This window comes from Thermobia domestica, chromosome 14 (genome assembly GCF_964235325.1).
Source record: "Thermobia domestica chromosome 14, izTheDome1.hap1.1, whole genome shotgun sequence".
NCBI classification, from domain to species: Eukaryota; Metazoa; Arthropoda; class Insecta; order Zygentoma; family Lepismatidae; genus Thermobia; species Thermobia domestica.
Genome location: NC_137467.1, coordinates 188,978,889 through 188,998,484, shown reverse-complemented (window position 1 = coordinate 188,998,484; position 19,596 = coordinate 188,978,889). Strand labels below are relative to the sequence as shown.

Below are 19,596 nucleotides of genomic sequence, written 5' to 3'. Positions count from 1 at the left end.
CCTTTTCTCCTTCACTGCAACAACACCAGATTAACCACTCCACGCAGGATTAACATGCCACCAACGATATTGCCTCTTAAGTTCCAATATTAAATCATTCCATTTAGGAAACTCGACATGAGTTTCCACATTGCTATATGTCTTTGTTGGATATTAACGTTATTCTCATAAAGCTTGACGATCGTACTTCTGATGTGCAGTGATTATTATTTTTTTTTACTAGTTACAATTTAGTACAAACCTACGGCACTTAGAAAAATTGTAGTGAAAAAGGATCACTTACAATTATAATTCAATTTACTAAACTTATTAGTTCCTCTACTATCTTTAAAAAATGACTTAAATTTCATGTCATCTGTTGACACGCCACACATGAAATGTTGCCTTACCAAGATTTTTATAGTATGATACGTTTCCATTGCATCAGGCACTAGGTTCAATACATGCAACAAAGTAACCAGAAAATCTTGTTCCCAACATATAGATATCAGTATAGTATATTTTATACCACTTGCAGCTACAATTCTGATGTAATGTATGACGTTCAGCTTATTTCCAAAATCTTACTCTTCGATCGTCCGAGTACGCTTAGAGTTTAGTAGGGTCGTTATGTTGACATTGTATATATGAGTAGCACTTATTTCTTTCAAACATTCTAACAAGATCATACACATAATATTTAAATTTGTGCACCAGACATTGAATCAAACATCTACACAAATATATATACTATTGATACAATTGTATACACACGAACAACTAAAAAATGAATCCTTACCTTTCAAGTTTAGATCCACTTGAATTCTCTATGTAATATTCAATTCCGTTATTTAACAATTCAGATGATTCTATATTTGTAATACCATTTTCAATTTTGTCTCCACTTTTATCATCATCACTTAGATTGATTTCTTCATGCTTGATTTCAGGTTCAGGCTTTACGAAAGAGAGTAAATTGGAAGCCGAAGATCCACATGTTTGCTTGGGTATAGGATATCCTTCTGGGACTAACTTGTATTCTTTGTTATCCGTGAATAATACACAATTACCTTCATAAGTACTTTCTTCAGAAAAATAAGCATTTTGTATATCAGAAAAAGATTTACATTCCACTGTAATTGATTCACTTGTTGTTCTATATTCATCTTCCATCATGGTACAAGTTTCAGGAGAGTAATTTTGTTAACGTAATCTTCAACAGGATGTTAAAATTATTAAAACCGGCTTGAAATACGTAACTGATAGCCACATCTGTAAGCAAGAGGATGTTATTAACAGAAAATGTAATGGAACTACTGTGTAAAATTGGTGTAAATAGATAATTTTATACACTAGTGGAAACGAGATTACGGAATTATTAATATGCACGGACAAAATATGTCCTGCATCATGTACCCTAGCATTGTACCTGTGACTGCCTGGAGAGGATAACACTTCAAGCAACCTCTTTGATACAAAAAGTTTGTCATTTCAGACATACCGTTATGTAAGAATATGAACACTATATAACTGATTTTGGACGGAGCTTTACCTTCACGGTTTCTTAGAGATCTACTGTCAGCAAGAGCGACGCAATTGGTAACTCAGAAAACAATATGACCGACTGAAAGGGAGGGCAATGGCACATGGTAAAATGTAGTGTGATAGTTGTCGGCATATGCGATCTACAGCTGATGTCCTATGTGCTAAATAAAAATCATGTGCTCTCTGCTTGAAACATGCGTCTCACAATCATACAAATACACTTCACTGTTTACTTTCCAGCTATTACTGTTATTAGAGAAAAAAAGCAAATTGAAAAGAGAAATATACTTATATGTGTAAAACCATTATTATTCGAAAATAAGGAAGAATCAATTTACTCATTTATTTACTCTTTTTATGTTACTTAAATATACTCCACTTTTAAAATTTACGGAGAATTAACCACAAACGAGTGTTAGAGGAAGAAAAGTTATTAGTATTTTAGCGGTCATCTTGAGATTATGAAATCATAGAGCCCGTCTGCAATGCCACTAGGAAAAACATGATTACATGATTATATGATATAATGATATAGTACAGTGTACATGATTATATGCTTAACAACAAATACATCGTAATTAGTCATAATATTTCGTCATTCAAAATACCACGGGATTATATATGCTCCTGGACTATAACTTGAAAGATCCTGATAGTGGAGCAATCTCACAAAATACTGAAAATCCATGGTGTTAATTGAAACCCACTTTAAGTTTGAGGAGTGGTTCTTAAAGCATGGTTTTGCAGTTTGCTTATTACCAGAGCAAGTGTTAGTAAGAAGTACGTACCATTTATGAGACATGCACCTAAGGTGTATTCGTCTATATGATTTCTGTGGCACTTAGTTACTTTCTCTATCGCCGATGTTTTTTAAAATTTTTATTTGATAGAATAGTATTTGGTGTTGTGGGTTACGACGGTTTCATCTCCATTGAAGTGAATACGAATTCATGTATTATTTCATTTGCTTCTGCAACAAGAATTCTGATAGAATGGTTAGTTTAAAGTCTTTATGAATTTTTTTCTAGAACTTGCTGGTTTTCGGGAATATGGTGGTTTTTGGTGTACTATTTTCATTTATTATTTTAAACATTGAATATATGAAATATTAATTAATTTAGGATTATTTTAAGACAGGAAATTAGGATAATAAGAAATTTTTCGTTCCTTCGGAAAGCAATGTTCAAAATAATTAGTGAAACAATATCAGGAAACATCATAATTCTTAACCTAATTTCATTGAGTTCACTCGAAAAGATGGTTTCAGCAAGTAGAAAATTTATAGGTAAAATACGACGTGAAACATTTTTCGTGAAGGGATGAGTGTGTGAATATAAGTCATTATTGTCAGTGCAGAGCATACAGAAATGAATTTTTAGTGATAGTGAAGTATTGCAAGTGTAAGAGTGCTCTTTTACTATCCTCCTTTATGCGTATACCTCCCATTGCTGACTCCTGCTCCTTATTGACGGACCCCCTCTTTACCGCTCCGGACCTTCTACTGCACTCATGCTCTGACTAGTGATGGTCAAATTCCCGGGAAGATATGTTTTGGGAATGTTCCCGGGAAGATTCACAAAAATGGGAATTTTCCGGGAATTTATGAACAATCACGAAGAAAATTACATTCTATCACTATTTTATGATTTCAAAGCTTAATTCGTTTTTCTATCGCAGTATATTATGACTGATGTTCTCAGACGATTCTTTAAAATGTATATTCTGAACGATATTATGTTATTTGTTATTATTGTATTATATTTAGAGAGCCCATTTTATTTTATTATTTTATTATATTTACTCACAATAAATTCTATGCATGTAAATACGTAGTAAATGTTATAGTAGTTCCACATATTTTCACACCAGTAAACAGTTTAAATTTATATGTAAGAGGATTTGTTAAACTTGACTGTATTACAGATATTATGAAAATATTAAATTTTTAAAATTATAAGCAAATTAGGCTGGGCCAGAAGACACATGTCTCACCATTTTATCAACATTTGCGGTCTTTAAAATTTTGCCCGTAACATTGCCACGACCTATTTCTCGAAATTTCGTGCGTTAATTCACAGGCAAGAAAAGTCGGAGTACCTCTTCAGAAATTCGAGTCAGAGACATGAGATAGACAGACATGTGTTACTAACGGTGTTTCGGAGTGTTGAGACGATCTTCTCCGCTCATGTATGATAATTAAAATTAGTAAAATATTGTAGGGAATTTGAGGACCCAAAATGGCGCCCTTCTTCGACTTCGACCCAAAGCAACATTAAGTTTGTGTATAGTCCTCGCAGATAGCGATGGTACTGCCGTTTAGGGGGTGAAATAAAAAGTGAAGAATGAGGACAATCAAAATATTTTTTTTTTATTACGATAAGTAGTAATCGTAGGTTAGAGAAAAATATATTGTTTCTTTCTTTCCAATAGCTTTAGTAGATATATCAAATTAATGTAAGCGCAGAAAGGTATAGAATAGTTAACGTAAAATAAAGTAACGATTAATAAAAATATCCGGTAGTAATCAAGGCACCAATTAAAACAGAGGGGGTAAGAGAAGTTATTTTTTGCCGGGAGCAAAGATTTTTAACGTGATATGATAGGAAACTGGCGTAGCATACAAACTTAGTCCGTGGATGCTGAAGATAATAGTAATTAAAGCGAGATATACACTACTTAGTCCCACCAAAAGCATGTTGTGCATTGACTAACCTTAAGGTGGCAGGAGCGAGTAAAGGCCACTGAATTACTGTAGTTATGTGAAGAGAGAATACTAGTGAAATGTACCATGGAGTTTTCCTTCCTGCAGATTAGTAAGTTTTCCTCCAGTGGTGGAATGAATCTCTAAAGAACGATAAGTGACCAAATTCGATTCTGCACCACGTAGGACCCTCAGGTAATTTTAATTTCTTTTTATTTGGAATGCGCCTCAAACATGTTGAGAAGATCATATCACCAAGCCCATTTATCGCATTTGAGCAAAATGGAAGAGACAATGTTAATTTTGAACTTAATTGACAAAGCCTCGTATATCAAAGAAAGATCCCGAAGCCTTCTCTCATCGCTTTGGTATATTTTTGTATTTGTTGTTGTGCATAGCTCCAATCTTATGAACATATATGGTTAAAAAATGCGGACCTTAAATACGTGATCACTGCATTTTTGGTGACTGTTTCTTTGTGTCTGATTTTCGGGACTCTCACCTGTCTCCCACGCACTGTTATAATTAAGAGTTGATTGGACAGTGGTTCTCTCTATTTGATTTTCGGGACTCTCACCTTCTACCTACGCTGGGCTGTATCTAAAAAAGCCATAGTTAGCTAAGGGAATCTCCAGTGATGTTTCTGCTCGCGTTGACGTTTGATCCGTGTTGATCGTTGCTCTGTAGGCCGTCCCTGAACATAAGTCGGGTGTGCCGTGTTAAGTTGATTTGTGCCTCTGCGTTGCTCAACGCCGGACTATTGACGTCCGTGCTCATGAAAAGTGTTTTTTTAGAAGTGTATCAAGCGGGCTTCTCAGACGGGTCGAGCATCAAAATTAACTTAACAATTAAAAATCAAGTTACTATCCCTATATATAAAGGGAACTCGAAATTAAATAGAGGACACTTGTCTCTTGTTGCCAAGCTATGATTAGCATGTTACACTGTACGTTATGCGACGCCTGTTTCGTAGGCTTGGTAGGTCGTCCATACATTTGTGTTAAGTGATTGTGTGGTATTTGGACTTTCCACGATTGGAACTCTAGAATAGTCACGGCGTGACTGTAAGCAGATGAGCACAAACCAGTTCGAATTACCATTTGTGGAACCTTTCCTGAGCCTTGGTATCCTGTCGGGACTCGACGCTAGGACATCGATTACATTGGAATTATTGTCCGGTCGAAGACCACTGTGAGTAGAACGTGGTTCAAATTAATTATTGTTGTTACAAAGCCACCACGAACTTTTCAAATTAAAATTAAAAACGAACGTGAACGTCATAAGGAGGAGAATCGTTTGTTTGACATTTTATTCCTACTTTATATATAATATATATATATATATCACTGCTAAATGTTATTACATGTGTAATACACTTTAAATCAGGTTTTATCATTTGCACGTAAGATTAACCTTTTACCGGCCTAATTATATAACTTCCAAAAAAAATCTTTTTTGTATTTATACGATATAATTTTGTCCCTAGAAACTAAAAAATAACCATTTTGGAAAAAAATATGGAGGTGCTGACTCTTGAAAGGAAGTCCTTACGTTCAAAAATTCACGGGCAACGCAGCAAATTCAACACTAATATCACGTCAAGTGTTATGACGTAGTTTGTGATTTCAAATACACAATGGCCCGTAGAGGGTTAATTTTTAACTTGTGCATGTCTATGTTTAATTCAAGTACACAGTTTTACTTTTATTTTCCGATACTTACATCCCCGATCACCGTTTCCGGGTTTGGAGAGGGTATTGGTATAGGTGAATTCGTGGTTTGTCGGGAGGCGGCTGCGACAAAAACGAAAGAAAGAGAGAAAAAATAAATTAGATAGAGAGTAAGATAAAGGAAGTATGGCATACACCTGAAGTCAATTCTAACCAGAACGTAAACCACGATATTAACCTACATGGCGACCGTGACAGAACGGAATAAATCTTCATATGTAATTGTGCCCGAATAAAATTATAACATTTTTTGGATATTTTTTAATTGCTATTTTAGTGATCATATACACAGAAGCGATTAGACTTGAATTTGACCTGTGTATTGTTCATAGTCAATTTCCGTCAGTTGATGTGTGAATACAGATTATTAAAATAAATAGTAGGGATAGATAAACACAAAAAGTAATGTAGATTTTTCAAATATTCTGAGTAAATTAGCTTTGAGTTTGGGAGCGACAAAGATAAATACAACTCACCAAAAAAAAAAATCTGTTGACTTTTGATGTTACGTAGATGCGAGCGGACAGTAAACAGCTGATCGAGTATACATAAACACACACACACACTTCAACATCAGTGCTGTGCACCTTTTATTGGAAATGAATTTATAGGTGTACTAGAAAGTACTTAACTGTCTAATATGTGATGTTGATGTTATGACTAATTGTGTTATTTTGGTTACAGTTAAAATGTTTGCCAGTTATATGGCACTTAGAAAAAAAGAGTTGGTCGACAATAGTTGTAATATTATAATTCTAGTGTTTTATGTTTTGAATACTTATCTATCAGGCGTGTATTGAATTGAGATACCTATATTTTGTGCTTTGAATTACTTGTTTGTAATTTATATGAATATGGAACCCATTACGATCAATCACTTAGAAGAGTTGCTAGAAAACAGCCCACTAAATTAGAACAAAAATTAACGGATTCGACAAATGAATGTAAACAGTCCATAGCTAAACTAGCGAATCATTGCACGCAGAATATACTTGAATTAGAAAGTAAATATGATACTTTGAGTAGTGATATCACAACGACCAACAACTCCTTAACTGAAGTGTGTTTCGAATTACTTAACGCGGCCAACCACGTTGATTTAGGAACCGCTGAGCTCAAAAACGGTGTAGCGGAATTTAAGAAAAGCCTCATTGAGTTTTGTGAATGAATGCGAACAGCAAAGGTTGAGCGCAGGCAAACCGAGAAAACACAACAGCGCGAGGAAGGCGAAAGAGAAACCTTAAACACTCTTGAATTCACGCCGGCCCACAATGCAGTAGATACGTGTTTGATAAACCAAGAAGTTGGTTACACTCAGGAGAAGGAAATATGCCGTGTAGAGATAACAAAAAAAGGAAGGATCGTTACGTGTACTTGTAGACCATTATATTTCTAGTGTAATTGTTTTGCCGGCAAGATATGCCGGTGATTCAGACATGATGAGCGGTAGCGTTAAGGTTGCGCGTATCCACCCTCAAGAAGAAGCCAGGGAAGGTTTGAGACTCGAATTGTTGTTTTTGTTTGATAATGAAGTTTTAGTGTTGTTTCTGTGTCGCAGGCAAATGGTTTTGCGCGAATTAACAAATTCTTATTGGTCTTTGATACCGTGTGCGTCCAACGTGAATTGCATTTTTGTGCTGCAAATCAAATCCGACCTTATCAATTTAGAGTTAGTCCCACTAAGCGAATTGTGTTCTACGTAGTAAACGCGTGTACGTAACTAATTGGCCAGAAACATAACACTTTCGATAAAGTGCACGCAACCGAAAGGAAATTGCCGTTAGTCAAATAGTTGCACTGCAATACCGAGGTCAAGAAGGAAGAAGAGATACTTCAAAACCAGTTGAGTTTTGATGACACTGCAGTTCGCGCGGATTCGATTTCAAGGCGTACCAGCAGCAAAAAATGAGCAGATGTGGACGAAGTGTCAGTACATCGCGTCCAACATGCAGTAAAACTGAGTTGCCAAAACGAGTGAACTTTAAGGTCACTCTTCCACGAATGCGAAATCGTAAAAAGAAAAATTTAAGCGCATAATTACTGGAAATACAAAACAGCTGATCGCTCATAGTACTCATAACGGCTATCGACTCCAACTGAAATCCACCGCGCATAGAACTGTACATTAAACGTGTATTAGAAAGTAGAAGAAGAGTAAAAGAAAAGCGTTCCCGAAAGCCTAAGTTTGGACAAATTAATCGTAGTGTGATGCCATTTACGCGCGAACCGAAATTAGGGCATCAGCAAATCCGGAAAAAGTCCAAGATGAGAAAAAAGTGTCTTGGACTAAACCTGTCCCATATAATTATATACTTAAAGAAATATTAAGCAATTAGAGATATTCATGAACTTAATTAAAGAAGTACTAGTTACTACTACAATTAATTACGGAACATGAATTTTGTGAGATTTGAAAAAAAAGTGTTTCTCGCTTAATGAATTCTTTCGTCTGATATTGTCATTAAATAATGGTAAAAACATGCTAAATTTGTAATGTAAGATAATTCGGCGTTGAAATATTGTAAAATTAATCATAATTTAGTATAATATTGAAAATAATTGATAATTAATATTCGATTTAGCAAAGTTATTTGTGAATTCGTTTACATGTGATGCCCACTATGAAAAATCAAAATTTATTCGTTGTGATCATAATGAGACGAAGTTTGATCGAGTTAAGAAACAATATTATTATAAGTTAAGAAGAGTTAAAATATAATTCATCCCCTAGGAACATCACTACTTTCATTGCCAAATTAAAGTGATGAAACCAAGGTAGCGTCTGATTGGGTTGCAGCTAATGTGTAGATTCTGCAATTAACTACACTTTTCAAAATTCTGTTTCGATGTTTAATATTTGGCATATTTGTAGAGCAGTACGGTAAGAAAAAATAATGTTTGGAAGTACTTAAATTATTGTTAACTAATATATTATTAATCAAGTTTTTCGCATTGTAGGAACTCAAAGTTGAATTATTCTCGTTGTTTTGTTTGCATCAAAAAACTATTTTAATCCAATGAAACGTTTTGGTAATCAGCTTTTGTTCTAATGTTGTGAATAATGAATTTAAATAGTAATATTACTAATTTGTTTAATCTCCAAATAAAACACTGCTATATGTTTGTAGTTAACATTAACCTTGTTAAGTTTGATATCCTTTTGAAAAAAATAGGACATATAGTGGCAATAAAGGATTGAGATATGCAAGGCAAAAGGCCAGTGATAATTTACGGGCTATGATTGGGCAAGAATGGATTAAAAGCGATTAGTAAGCAGTTCCCGTGTTATTTGGTAATTCCGGTGTCAAAAGGCTAATTGAAAAGCGGTACCGATGACGAATTTCAGGGTTTCAGAGATTACATACGCATACAGGGCGATCATAGCGTATAAGGCCCATAGATAGGCAAACGCTTGTACTAAGGACTATGAATTATATATTGCGAAGCTTGCATGATGCAAACGGCAAAGAAAAGGCCGCATCTGTTACTTGAGGTTGATTTTTCCCTCATTGTTTTTAAGTTTCCAGCCAAGGGTGCTGGAGGAGGCAAGAAGCTTTTATTTTTGGGTATTCATGCAATTAATCAACAATGGTCCATGAGGTCGATATGTTTATCCCTCTTATGTTTGGAAAATGTCAGTGATATAACACTCATTTTTTTTGAGGTGAGTTTATCCTTCTTTTACGTTGTTTAAACTGTCCGTTTAAATCCATCTTGAATATGAACCACTTTAGCCCAGTTTTATAAGCATCCGTAATTCAATTAATTGCCATTAAATGTCCTTTACCAAAGTGTTGCTGACAAATTGCAATAGTCAGGTTGAAAGTTAAATTTATATTAAGTCGGAACGTTAATTAAGCAATACGTTGTGATGGCCAGCGTTTTATGGAACTAAAGTTATGTTATAAGAATATATTAATTTCGTTATGTATGGACAGGCCCCAAATTACTATTAATGTCCAATGAATAAATTCGCTATTGTTTCGAAGTTCATTAACGTTACATTGGTTTAGGTTTTGAACGGAAGTAGACAAGTATTGTTTTTAAACTTTTGAAATAATAAATCTTCTTATGTAGAAAATGATGAGTCAGATTTCTCAAGAGTGGAGTTAATTAAGTGATGAATTCTTTATATTCTGAATTTTACTGGTATTCCCAAATGTGACAAATACTCTCAGATATGACTTTCTGTTGACAACGATAAGTGCAATTGCTAGTTAAGGCGCACATACATTGGCCAGTGCCCTTTAGGAAGATTATAGTTGTAAACCTACTAATTTTGTAGGTGTAAGGCAGGCCTTAAATAATATTAATGATGATTGATGAATTGTAACGCTGGGCTCTAGCATTGAATTTTCTTCCAGGCTATATTTCTTATCGTCCTTTTCATATTATTTATTTTCTTAATACGCCTCCTAAAGGCCTGAATGTTGAAGGCCCAATTGGGGTTGGGAAACTTACTCGGACGTGTCATAGCTGGGATGGGTCAAACATTGAGCTTGGGTGGTACATATAGGTTCTAGTGTAGAAGCGGTTCATTTGAATCGTCAAGGAATTTAGCAATCTTGCACACTTTAGCTGAAAAAGATTGTAAGTCAGCGCCCGTTGCTTTTCGGAACCAATTCATTCACCTACATTTTTTTATGAATGACTTATGACCTGTGTTGTCATCATGTATTAAAATGTTTAAAGAATTATTAGCTTAAGCATATATAGATACTTTAATCATTTTGTGTGTAATAGAGACAATATGCAGGAATGCTAAATAGTATATATGTAGATTTTTGCCTAGTTTTTTTTAATTTTACCAATTTTATAATAAATCTTGTATATTTGGTAATGAAAATATTATTAGTATTGAACATCTGTTCGCATCTTCTGAATATATACTTCTACATATTAGGTTAGTACATTTAAATTATTTTTCTGAGCAATGTATATCTAAAATGACGATAATAATTTTAGTGCAGAAAGCATATTTAAAAAAGCTTCGCTTCCGTAATATTTCATTAGTTTGTCCATTGCTCAACGACTCACACAAGGGGTGAGAACCTAATTTTTGTTTTATTTTGAACATTCATACAGGTGGAAAAGTTTTGTTAATTTATTTTACTAAAGTTTTTATTTACTTCAATACGAAGGAAGCAAAAAATGAAACTTTCGCTACATGATTGGTATAAATAGGATACTCGTAACCAACGAATTATTTTGCCGCTTATCTGATTATTTTCATGTTTATTGGACTAAAAGGAGAGAAAATATTGTTCTAAACTAGCGCTTGTCAATAAACTCAGAGAATAATAATGTAATACAACGAGATTTAAATTGAATTTGGCAATTTTCATATTAAAAAAAGAGGAAAACGGCGTAAGAAAATATTTGATTCCTTGTATGATCTAGTAATGGGTAGGTTAAAGGAATTAGGCATATATTAACTAGGCACGTTGATATTGATAATGTTCATTGAGCGAAAAAAAGGATTGTATACGAAGTATTTTTAGGTTTCATACGTTGAGTACAACCGAATGGCATTTGAGCATTATGAATGGTTTAGGGCTATTTTTAAGATGCCCAAAGGCTGTTCTAGAGCGGCATCCTTACATAAATTTACTGTTATGATACATGCGTATTTTAACGTGATGCCAAAGGCCATAAGAGGGCGGCTCACGTTCGGAGATAGCTTCTCCTTTTTACTTTTTGAATGTTAGCTTGCGAATGCTAGATGAGTAGAAACTGTTTATTGTAAATGTTTAATGCTTTCAGAGGTGGATAGGATATCCCTCTTGTCATTGCGTTCGCGATTAATGCCCACGAATGTGTTATTAAAGTTTTACTTTTGCCGTTGCCAATGAGGAGTTTTGTTGAAGATAAGATTAAGTACTGATTGTACCAGCCAAAGATCGTGCGTTCATTAATATTGTAAAAATCCGTTCACTAGTCTTGATGCCTACGTCCCTGTTTTAGTTGATATTGCTGATTTGGTAAAAGTAAGTTTCTGATATATTGGTTTAAATGAGAGGAAGTTGAGAGAGATTATTATGTGAGTTAACATGTAATTCCACATTTATTTGAAATCCTTGGATGTATCTTTTATTTTGTCCCTTGAGCAATATGATCACTGATATTTTACAGTTTTTCTCTGATATTTATTGGCGCCAACAGTAGAAATTGGTTCATTCTCGCCTCCTGCAAGAATTGTTCCATTTAACCCCATACACCTCCCCCTTCTTAATACTGCAATTCTCCTTAAATTGCAGCCTACTATTTTGAATAATCAATATATAATTAATGTAATAACTATTTTATGAAATGTTTTTTTTTGAAAATTATTTTGTTTTTATTTTATGTGTGGACATACATATAATGCTCTATATAATTATTTTGAGTATTCACTTAGATTCTTACATTTAATAGTCACTTATTAGTCCAATAATGTATATTTGAATAAAAGAGTTCATTTTATAGTAAATTAACATTGTGAAAACGTGCATACTCACATTACACTACACCAGATATACACATTAGGAATTTGGATTTTCTCGGTTAAACCGTTCTTAGGCAGTACGTTATTAAGCGATAATTGGGAAATTAATACACACATTGTCTATTATTGTCTAGTAATTAAGTATTTTTTATTAATGTTTATCTGTATATCCATTTGGTTTAATGTGTTTACTGAGATTTCAAATATATGTTCAGTGTAAAAAGGTTGAAAAATAACTTGAAACATTCATGGTGAGAAACGCATAGTTGGAAAAAAAAAAGAAATAAATAAGTGAATGAATGAGGACTTATAAACTGCAAATATAAATAAACGAAATAATGATGAACATTTTACTAATGGTGGTTTAAACGTGGTATTATAAATATAATAGTTGGCTCTAACAAAAGTTGGCTTATTACCGTACAGGTTGAACAACCTTACACTTAACAAGTAAAGTGTGATCTACCACATGCAATGACGTCCGAATATAACAATTCCCATAGTGAACTTCTAGTGACTTGTACGCATATACGGGGTGTTCCACAATATAGTGATTTCCCCAGTGACATTTCAATACGGACCATTAACCCTCTGACGGCCGGGTTCTCTTCGCAAATTGAATCATTTTGCTCGGCCGGTTGTTCGGGGCCAATAGGATATCACCGACACCTAGCCCATTTATTGCATTTGAGCAAAATGGAAGAAAACCTTAATTTTGATCTTAATTGACCAAGCCCCGTATATAAAAGAAAGATTCCGAAGCAATCTCTCATCGCTTTGGTATGTTTCTGTATATGTGTTATTGTGCATATCTTCAATCGTATTAGCATATATGGTTAAAAAATGCGGACCTTAAATACGTGATCACTGCATTTGTGGTGTCTGTTTGTTTGTGTCTGATTTTCGGAACTCTCACCTGTCTCCCACGCACTGTTATAGTTAAGAGTTGATTGGACAATGATTCTCTCTATATTTGATTGTCGGAACTCTTACCTTCCACCCCTGCTGGGCTGTATCTAAAAAAAGCCATAGTTCGCTTAGGGAATATCCAGTGGTGTTTCCGCTCGCGTCGACGCACGATCCGTTTTGATCGTTGCTCTGTTGGCCGCCCCTGAACATAAGTCGGGTATGGAGTGTTAAGTATTCGCGCCTTTGCGTTGCTCAACGCCGGACTATTGAAGTCCGTGATCTTGAAAAGTGCTTAGAAGTGTATAAAGCGGGCTCCCCAGACGGGTCAAGCATCAAAATTAACTTAATTAAAAATCAAGTTACTATCCCTATATATAAAGGGAACTCGAAATTAAAGAGAGGACACTTGTCTCTTGTTGCCAGTGCTATGATTAGCACGTTACACTGTACGTTATGCGACGCCTGTTTCGTAGGCTTGGTAGGTCGTCCATACATCTGTGTTAAGCGATTGTGTGGTATTTGGACTTCCCACGATTGGAACTCTAGAGTAGTCACGGCGTGGCTGTAAGCAGATCAGCACAAACCAGCTCGAATTACCATTTGTGGAACCTTTCCTGAGCCTTGGTATCCAGCCAGGACGGCGATTACATTGGATTAACTGGCCGGTCGAAGACCACTGTGAGTAGAACTTGGTTCGAATTAATTATTATTTGTACAAAGCCACCACGAACTTCTCAAATTAAAATTAAAAACGACCGTGAGTTAGAGAATCGTTTGCTTGATATTTTATTGTTACTTTAAATGTAATATATATATCATTGCTAAATGTTATTACATGTGTAATACACTTTAAATCAGGTTTTATCATTTGCACGTAAGATCTGCAAGCAAGTACACACTTTCATTTTTATTTTACGGTACTTATATCCCCGATCACCGTTTTCCAGCCGCGGGTGGCGAGGGTACAGGTATGGGTGAATTCGTGGTTCGTCGAGGCGCGGCTGAGACAAAAACGAAAGAGAGAGAAAAATAAATTAGGTATAGAGGGAGTAAGATAAAAGAGTGTGGCATACACCTCACAGTTAATTCTAACCACGACGAAAACCACGATATTAATCAGACGATGAAGCTAATTAGGCCATGCGACTCGGAAGGTTTCAGGCGTAAGGGAAAGTGGCCATTATATGTTAAATTATAGTTTTGGATTAATTGGAAGATTACATTCTATAAATTGTTATAAATCTTTCAAATTAGTACTACAATTCTTTCTTAAAATTTCAGGTTTGGAAATTAACATGTACAAAAAAAAGGAAGGGGGATAAAATCTAAGTAGGTCTGTCTATTGTTCATTATTTATAATTTTTAATGTAAGAAAGATTAAGTTTCTTTCAAGCAATGGAATCTAAAACCATGAAATCTTAAAGTAGATAATTTTCAGTCAAGCATGGGGCCACAGTCGCCTGGGTGATAGGATTCGTTTTTCCTCTCCCTTCACTCCCAATTCACTTGCTTCATCGGAAGTTAAAACGTTGAATTTACTTACAGGTTAGCACCTCTCCATGTCAAATCCGTTTTTAATTCTTTTTGTGAATTTATTTTCTGTCTTTGTTAGTTACCGTGGTTAGGTTAGTTTTAGTATTAATGTTTTAATAATTGTTTACAAAGTTCCGAAGTTGGCCCTGTTGCTAATATTACTAGGATTTTTCTAGTAATTTCAACATATAGACCGATAAATCCGGGTTGATGCTTAGTTTATTCACTACTCGCTTTCTCCTGCTTACATGTTATTAACGTTCATGCTTTTAATAATGGAATCATATTAAGCTTGTCTAGTTGCAACTATAGCATAAGAAATAATAACACTAGTCAACAAGATTTCGGCACAGAAATTAAAATACCTGATTGTAATAGAACTTTTCAAGTAGAATTCGAATCTGCAATCAGTTTTTCTCCATCACCCCAAGTTTCCACGTGATAGAGGAATTTTCGGAAAATTTCCTCTTTTTTACAATTTGTGTACCTGTAGCTCGGGTACCCTTAGTATATAAACACACACATTATATTGTTTGTTAGCTTGATTTATACTTAGTAAGCCCTTTAAGTTTCATAAGAATCGCATTATTCTTTCTAGAGAAATAAACATTTTTACATAAAAATATGCTATGTGTACTGTTCATTTTACCATATTCATTAGTACAGATAAAATCGCATACAACTTCCACGAAAATTACAATATAAGCACGGTTTATACCTCATTGGAGTTCCAATAAAATATATTTTCAATGATGTGTACACTATATACCCATTTTTGTATGAGGGAATTTCTAGAGGGATTTTGTGGGAAATTCCCTCCAAAAAGTAGTTTATAAGATTTTTTGTCTCAACTTGCTATTTGTGTATAGTGATACAGAAACAGGAACTGCACTAAACCATAGTATTATGTGTACTTAATAACTAACGTTAGTTTCATGTGAATCGCATTATTCTGTCTAGAGATATAAACTATTGTGTCTATTTATAGGTAATAAAGAATATACTATGCAAGACTTTTACCAAACACAAAAACCTAACGTTGTAGTATTGTTGTCAGCAAATAGATGGATACTCAAATACAAGCACAAATACACGCATGATTTCTGTGGAAAATAAATCATTTTTTTAATATTTTGATCTGGCAACAATGCATAAAAAATTAATGACTCACGTAGCTTGATGATTGTTAGTAGCGATGACTGACGGTCCAGGTTGGACGTGTTTTACATGTGGCCGCGTGTAACTTGAAGTGTTTGTGCATTATGGAATTCGAATAGATTGTGTTGTGTGGTGATGCACTGAGTCAGATTACGTTTGTGCTGCTTCATGACTGATGGAGTGTAGATTCGTGTGTGTGATACCTTACAGGATACAAGATGTAGAGGAAGTGTGTAAAGCACCCGGACAATTTCTGTTATGTATATGAGGAGCTGACATTTCAATCGCAACGTCGATATTTTAGTCCACTTGTGAGGAAGTGTTATCAGTTATATTTTGGTTGCTGTGTCGGAGACCAAGTTAAGAATTGGGTTCCTCACTACATTTGTTGTAGTTGCGTGAAACGTCTGACTGGGTGGGCAAATGGTGAACAACACATGAACTTCGCAGTACCAATAATCTGGTGGGAACAAAAAAATCATACTTCAGACTCCTACATTTTTATGACACAGATAAAAGAAATAACCAGTAAATCTAAGCAAACAGTAGAGTACCCTAATTTGCCATCAGCAATTAGACCAGTTCCACACAGTGCAGAATTACCTGCACCAGTACCTCGTGCTCATCTTATGGTAAATGAGGATTGCGTACTTGAGGCAACTACTGAAGTTCAAAATGAAGATGATGATCCTACTTATGTAGGAAGCACATCTACATTGGATCCCCATCTGATAACTGGGTAAACTAAATGACCTCGTACGGGATTTAAAACTCTCCAAGATACAGACAGAACCTCTTGCTTCTAGACTTAAACCTGAAATCTGCTCCATCGTTACACTAAAGTGTTTATTTTTCGAAAGCGTCATACAGAGTTTCAAAGCTACTATTCTCAAGAAAATGATTTAGTGTATTGTAATAATGTCTGTGCTGTGATGGATACACTCGGATATGCACATATAAGTACAGAGTAGAGATTGTTTATTGACTCTTCCAAAACTAGTTTGAAGGCTGTTCTTTTGCACAATGACAACAAATTTCCTTCAGGGCCTTTGGCTTATGCAACTAATATGAAGGAAACCAATGAAAACATCAAAATAGTGTTAGAAAGAATTCAGTATGAGAAATACAAGTGGACCGTTTGCTGTGATTTAAAAGTTATTTCTTTGTTAATGGGTTTGCAGCTTGGTTATACGAAATATTGTTGTTTCCTCTGCGAATGGCAACAAAGCGGAACACTACATCAAGAAGAAAAGGCCAAAGCGTGTAATAACTCTTGGACAGAAGAATGTTGTTTATTCCTCAATGGTGAGCCCTAATAAGATAATTCTACCTCCTCTTCACATAAAGTTGGGGCTCTTCAAAAACTTTGTTAAGGCAATGGACAAAACTAATGCAGGATTTTGTTACCCCAAGGAAAAATTTCCTCGAGTTAGTGACGCTAACATCAAGGAAGTGATTTTTGTAGGCCCCCGGATAAGGTATTTGATTCGTGACCAAAAATTTGAGGATCTCTTAACTCCGGTTGAGAAAGTAGCTTGGTGTTCATTTAAATGATTAACAGAGATTTTTTTAGGAAACCGGAAAGCCCCAAATTACCGTGAAATTTTGAGTGGTTTCCTGCAATCATTCAAAGAAACGGGTTGCAGCATGTCCCTTAAAGTTCACTTTAGAGACTCCCACCTGGATTTCTTTCCTGAAAACATTGGTGCTGTTAGTGGTGAGCATGGGGAACGTTTTCATCAGGACATTTCCTCCATGGAGAAAAGATACAAGGGACAGTGGAGTTTACAAATGCTAGATGATTACTGCTGGAAACTCAAAAGAGATGTTCCAGAAGACAAACACAGAAGAAAGTTGATAAATAAAACATTTTAATTAAGGTAAGTGTTCATTTATTAAGAAGATACCACTCACTTCTTTTGCATTATTTATTAGGTAGACGTAAAATTATGTTTTAGTGCAGTTCCTGTTTCTCTATCACTATATACAAAAATGAAATCTTTTTAAGTTTTACGTCCCACGGTTATGCCGGTCAGACTAAAGGAGACGGTGATGATGAGAGATGAATGAAATGGTGGAATGAAGAAAGTGGGAGGAAACGGGATAACCCCGAGAAAACCCACGAGCACGGTGTACGCTATATACAAATAGCAAGTTAAGACAAAAAAATCTTATAAACTACTTTTTGGAGGGAATTTCCCACAAAATCTTTCTTGAAATTCCCTCATACAAAAAATGGTGACACGGTGTATACATCATTGAAAATATGTTTTATTTCAAATCCAATGAGGTATAGAGATATCGGCAGATATAATTAACAGTTGAAAGTTTTGTGTGATGAATAAGTCAAAGTAGGGAATTTGAAATTTTTTAATAGGAGCCATGGACAAGAAAATAATTAAGTTCCTGAAGAATGTATGTGTTTGGAGACGTGTTGTCCCTGAGACGGACAGGTTGCCCGCTCGAAAGAAAATTATAGTGTGTTTTTCTGACACGGCCATTCTCTATCTCCACGGCTGCCAGTTTCATAGGGTGCTCAGCTATTAGGAAAGCTGTTGGGTGAAAATTGTATTTAAATGTGTTAACCAAAGTAATATTTATGATGGGAAAGTTTGTAATAAATTTTTTCATCTTTATTGCATGTCAGCAGGCCAAAGAATTTTACCACTCCCTTTCTATATGGGTGATTTAATATAAGCTTAAAAGTTAATTGTTTTATTAATACTAAATTCTGACAAAGTTTAATTTGGCCAACTCAATAATCCATTATTGTTTATAAGTCAAGTCGATAGTCACGGGTCCACGACCGTGACTATCACCATACATGTACACCTGCGCGTCTGTCTTAGGCTTTCTTCTTGCATTAGGAAGATAGAATCAATATGGCGTCAGTGATGGTAGGGCAGTGCAACCCGTCCCGTAATGTTTGTGTTAAAAATAATGGTATATGTTTCAAACGCGTAAATATACGTACAAACAATCAGCGCAGCATCTGCATTAATATCAGTGTAGGCAACCAGGCTAAAGAAAAAGTTCCAGTGGAAAACAAGTATTAAATAGAAGTGTAACAGAAGAAACAATTTAGCATTGAGAGCTAGCAGGACAAATTGTTATTAACTATGAATACTCTGTCCTTGATTTCATGTTGCAGGAAATTGGAAACCTTCGCAATGAAGTTGAAAATCTACACAAGATTATCGAAGTTCTACACGAAGACGTGCGCAGTCTACAAAGTAGTGATACTAATAGTAAGCAGATACTTGACGGTACTCTAAATGCAATTGAGAAATAGTGTGCGTGGAGTGATATTGTCAAGCAAAATAGTGGTGCAGTAAACTATCATAATCCAAATCAACTTAATGATAGTTGTTCACGATCACGATCACGAATTACGTTACCAACAAATCAAAGCAGAATTAAAAAGCTGCCGTATACTCCCTTAGTACAAGTCACATTTCATGTCAATAGTCAGATCAGTAGAACTAACCCAAATGGGAATGAGTGGCGTGTTGTGAAACATACAAGAATCTCTAAGAACAGAAAAAATAACCTACATT

The 19,596-nt window shown here is 35.0% G+C and overlaps 1 protein-coding gene across 11 annotated transcripts in view; it reads right to left on the bottom strand.

Moving 5' to 3' along the window:
• LOC145670500 (uncharacterized) overlaps positions 1 to 19,596 on the bottom strand; it is a 63,727-nt gene that overhangs the window by 32,753 nt on the left and 11,378 nt on the right. For all 11 annotated transcript variants that reach the window (XM_081739241.1, XM_081739244.1, XM_081739242.1 and 8 more), the window contains one exon: positions 779 to 1,251. In XM_081739241.1, the coding sequence (XP_081595367.1) occupies positions 779 to 1,155 (377 nt within the window). In that variant the 5' untranslated portion in view covers positions 1,156 to 1,251. The remainder of the gene's footprint in view (positions 1 to 778; positions 1,252 to 19,596) is intronic.